We start from the raw sequence: 4,289 nt of genomic DNA on the forward strand, positions 1-4,289 counted from the left end.
AGACGTGTGCTCTTCCGATCTCCACACTGTGGATAAAAATAATTATTCTTGTCCACATGATAATGTGGATAAGAATTCAGGCATGGGTGGCTGTACATTTCGTTAAAATTACAAATTGTCTCGCACAGTCCGCAGGTGTACACACCAATTTCCTATAAAGCATAAAATACAGTATTAATTCCAAGGATGATATATCAAACATTAAAGAGAAGTTATGTATAAAAATGTATCACTGCAAATTATTTCAGACAAATACACAATCAATTAAAATAAAAAATACATTATACAAACCTGGTTCGCTGTCGTTGTCGTTTAAATTCATTTTTACTGAAATAAAGTACTGAAAATTAACACAAATTAGCTGATAAATATAACAACACAGCGTTTGGACGCTGAAGTTGGGCAAGTTTGAACTTCCAGCGTCAAAACGCTGAAGAGACACATTTCATGCGCATTAACAGATACGCGTGACCAAGGCTGCCGGAGTGGAGATGGTCGCTAGCGTCTTGACGCTGCGTGAAATTGCAGCCTTATACTAGAATGGCTACAATCTTGGGTTGTGTGACTATAATTCTATAACTTATGGAGTAACTTATAATATATTTACAGGTTGTCGTCGATAGGAAGAATACATACTTTTGATAATGCTCGTTTGGTTACACCGTGACTCGTTTTTATAGAAACCACGTGTACTATACCATCTTTTCCTGGATGTATTTCCGAAATTCTACCTAATGGCCAGGTAATCGAAGGAGTATTCTCTTTTTTATCAGCACCATGGTGCCTATTTGTATGTTAGCATCTTCTAGTCGCTTCCATTTGAAACGTTGCTGCAATTGGGATATATATTCCTGCGACCATCTAGACCAAAAACTTCGTTTCATTTGTATAATTAATTGGTAACGCGTTAAACGATTTACAGGTACCTCAATGAGATCGCGCTCCGGTATCGCATTAAGCGCTTCTCCTATAATAAAATGCCCAGGTGTCAACGCTTGCAGATCTGTAGGATCATTAGAGATTGGTGTGAGCGGCCTGGAGTTTAAGCATGCCTCTATTTGTACTAAGATAGTAAGAAGCTCTTCGAAAGTTAATGGAGTCATTCCTATAATCCTTTTCATGTGTGTTTTGGCTGACTTTACTGCGGCCTCCCATAATCCACCTATGTGTGGAGAGTAAGGAGGAATGAACTTCCAATTAACGAACTGTCCAGTTAAGTATTCTTGTAATTGACTTTGAGTTGTATCTTTAGCTAGAAATTCTTTCAACTCTAATAGCTGATTATTAGCACCGACAAAGGTAGTGCTATTATCTGAATATAAGTTGAGGCATTTACCCCTTCGAGCGATCAGCCTTTTAATTGCATTTAAAAATGATACCGCGCTCAAGTCTGGTACTAATTCAAAGTGTACAGCTTTAGTAGATAGGCAAATAAAAATGGATAAATAAGCTTTTCCCGTTTTATTCCGTGATATCTTGATACTAAACGGACCGGCATAATCTACGCCTGTATTTAGAAACGGACGCGCTTGAGTGACTCTATGCGCAGGTAGATTACCCATCAATTGTGCGGCAGTTATGGGGCTTGTACGATAGCAAACTATACATTTTCTTGAGACGCGACGAATTGCGTCCTTTCCCGAAATATGCCAGTAGCTGCTGCGCACGGCAGCTAGTACTGCTTGCGACCCGGCATGCAGATTCCTGTAATGAGTGTCTCTGATTATTAATTCCGTGAGATGATGCTTTTTGGGCAATATAACAGGATATTTCCTAGCAAATTCTATAGGCGCATGCCGTAACCTTCCCCCCACGTGGATAAGACCATCTCCGTCAAGGAATGGATGTAAGGTTAATATTTTGCTTTTTGAATTTAATGGCTTTTTATTACGCAGATCATGCAACTCTTGTTGGAATTCGCTTTCTTGACACATTCTAAGTATTGAAGTTAATGCTTCGCTCGTTTCTTGAACAGTTAAGGGGCCCTTTTTTCGCTTTACCTCTTGCTTAGCGCTTAACGCGTTGTTTTTGAAACGGAAACAATATGCTATAACTCGTTTTAGTCTGGTGAATGAAGAAAATCTCTGGATGATGTTCACATCGGACTTCAATGCTGCATCTTGTGTTATTAGACTTGTTATGCGTTTTTCTGGTATGTCTTTAACAGTACTTCCAGATGTGAATGGATGCAGCGCTGTGCTGTGATGTAAGAATTCCGGTCCTTCCCACCAAAGTTGCATTAGCTTCATTTTTTCAGGAGTAATTCCTCTTGACAGTGGGTCAGCTGGGTTATCCTCTGATTTAATATAATACCATGAAGCATCGTTTGTAACTCGATTTATTTCGACTACTCTGTTAGCGACGAACGTGTGCCATCTGCTTGTTTCACTACGTATCCACGATAGAGCTATCGTAGAATCACTCCAATAGTATATGTCTTGGATTTGAATAGTTAGCGCTTGGGCAACTCTTTGACATAGATGAGCTAGCAATGTAGCTCCACACAATTCTAGTCTCGGCAGCGATATTTATTTTATGGGCGCTATTCGCGATTTGGCACATAGAAGCTTCATTGTATATTTTCCTTCGGCGTTGAGACTGCGCAAATATATGCAAGCGCCGTATGCGGCCTCCGATGCATCACAGAAACCATGTATTTCTGTTGTTATGGGATTGTCACATAAGACCTTTCGTGGTATAACAATATTTTCGAGAAGCTTAATTTGCTCCCTCCACTGAGTCCACATAGTGTATGTCTCACCTGTGATGTTTTCATCCCAATCTTTATTTATTTGCCAAATACGTTGAAGTATTATCTTCGCTTTAACTACTATCGGGCCTATCCAACTGAGAGGATCATAAATTTCGGCTACTTTTGATAGTATGCTGCGCTTTGTGACCTTTTCCTTATCATTTTTTAATTTAATACGGTAATGAAATGTGTCTGTAATTGTGTTCCACCATAGACCCAGAATTTTTGTTGCTTCTCCGAGTTTGACTGTAGCTTCGCTGCTGTCTAAATCTTCTATTTCTGTTGTGTTGGATTTCCATTTGTTGAGCTCAAATTTTGCACATGACAATATGTCTACAATATTCCTTTTTAATTCTTTTAGTTCTTCAATTGAATCGGCTCCTGTTAGTAGGTCATCTACGTAGAAGTCCTTTAGTATTACTTCGTATGCCCGTGGATATTGTTCCTTGTACTGGTGTGTTGCTTCTTGTAGGCATCTGATGGCCATGAATGATGAACTTGACATGCCGTAAGTAATTGTGTTCAACTCGAATGCACGCACGGGATCTTCCTTTGAGTGCCTTTGACCATCTCCATAAGATGCGTTGAAATTTGCGATGTTCTTTGACTACCTCAACTTGTCGGTACATCTTAGTGATGTCTGCTGCTAATGCATACTTATGTTGACGAAGACGCATGACGATATCAAATAAATCTTCTTGTAAATTCGGCCCCACTTTGAGAAATTCATTGAGAGATCGTCCAGACGTGGTTTTGCATGACGCGTCGAAGACGACTCTCAATTTTGTGGTTATGCTATCCTCTTTCGTTACCGCATGATGCGGAATATAGTAAGCAAATTTATCCTTTATTTTATCCGTTGAAATTTCCGACATGTGCTTTAAGTTGTGATATTTGTGTAAAAATTCGTGATATTGCCTTTTAATATCATGTTGCTTTTCCAATTTGCGTTCCAGTGCCTTCAGTCGTTTTTCGGCGATGTTGTAGGAGTTGTAGTTCCCTAGTTCTTGAATGCCTTCCTTTGTAGGTAGTTGCACTATAAAACGACCTTCTGCATTTCTGGAGTGCGTATTGACAAAGTGCTGTTCACATTGAATTTCTTCTTAAGAACGAAGCTCTGATTGTTTTACTTCTTCTATCTGCCAGAATTTTTCTAACTGCTTTTGGATGCCTGCAACCGTAGATACGCCACAATGTGTTTTGAATTGTTGCTGCGTGTAGTTTGCTTGCACGTTTCCTGAAATTATCCAACCCAGAGAAGTCTCTTGAAGTATAGGCGCTCTTTTTGATGATTTAATTTGCTTGCTTCCTAGGATATCCCAGAAGCTAGATGCTCCTAATAATCTAGATCTATGCCTCCCGGTATATGCCCAGACAGCACAGGATATCCTGTGGACATCCGTTTTATGTCCATTTCTGGTCGGGACATCCATGAGCCTTACAAGCTGTCCATAGGATATACATTTGTGGACACTATAAGGATATCCCCAAAAGGATAAGTTTGTATGTCCATATGCTATCCTCATTTGTACATACG

The 4,289-nt window shown here is 39.6% G+C and overlaps 2 protein-coding genes across 2 annotated transcripts; both read right to left on the reverse strand.

The window, feature by feature from the left end:
- Positions 1-731: 731 nt before the first annotated feature.
- On the reverse strand, positions 732-2,249 carry LOC105449756. The gene has a single exon (XM_011689140.1). It carries the CDS (start codon positions 2,247-2,249, stop codon positions 732-734), a length of 1,518 nt encoding a protein of 505 aa, XP_011687442.1.
- Positions 2,250-2,528: 279 nt separating this feature from the next.
- Positions 2,529-4,265, reverse strand: LOC105449757. The gene is made up of 4 exons (XM_011689141.1): positions 4,195-4,265; positions 3,883-4,141; positions 3,410-3,834; positions 2,529-3,312 (listed from the first exon to the last, which is right to left on the reverse strand). Exons 1-4 carry the CDS (start codon positions 4,263-4,265, stop codon positions 2,529-2,531), a joined length of 1,539 nt encoding a protein of 512 aa, XP_011687443.1.
- Between the last annotated feature and the right edge of the window lie 24 nt (positions 4,266-4,289).

The sequence above is a fragment of the Wasmannia auropunctata genome, unplaced genomic scaffold (assembly GCF_000956235.1).
Source record: "Wasmannia auropunctata unplaced genomic scaffold, wasmannia.A_1.0 LD336074.1, whole genome shotgun sequence".
NCBI classification, from domain to species: domain Eukaryota; kingdom Metazoa; phylum Arthropoda; class Insecta; order Hymenoptera; family Formicidae; genus Wasmannia; species Wasmannia auropunctata.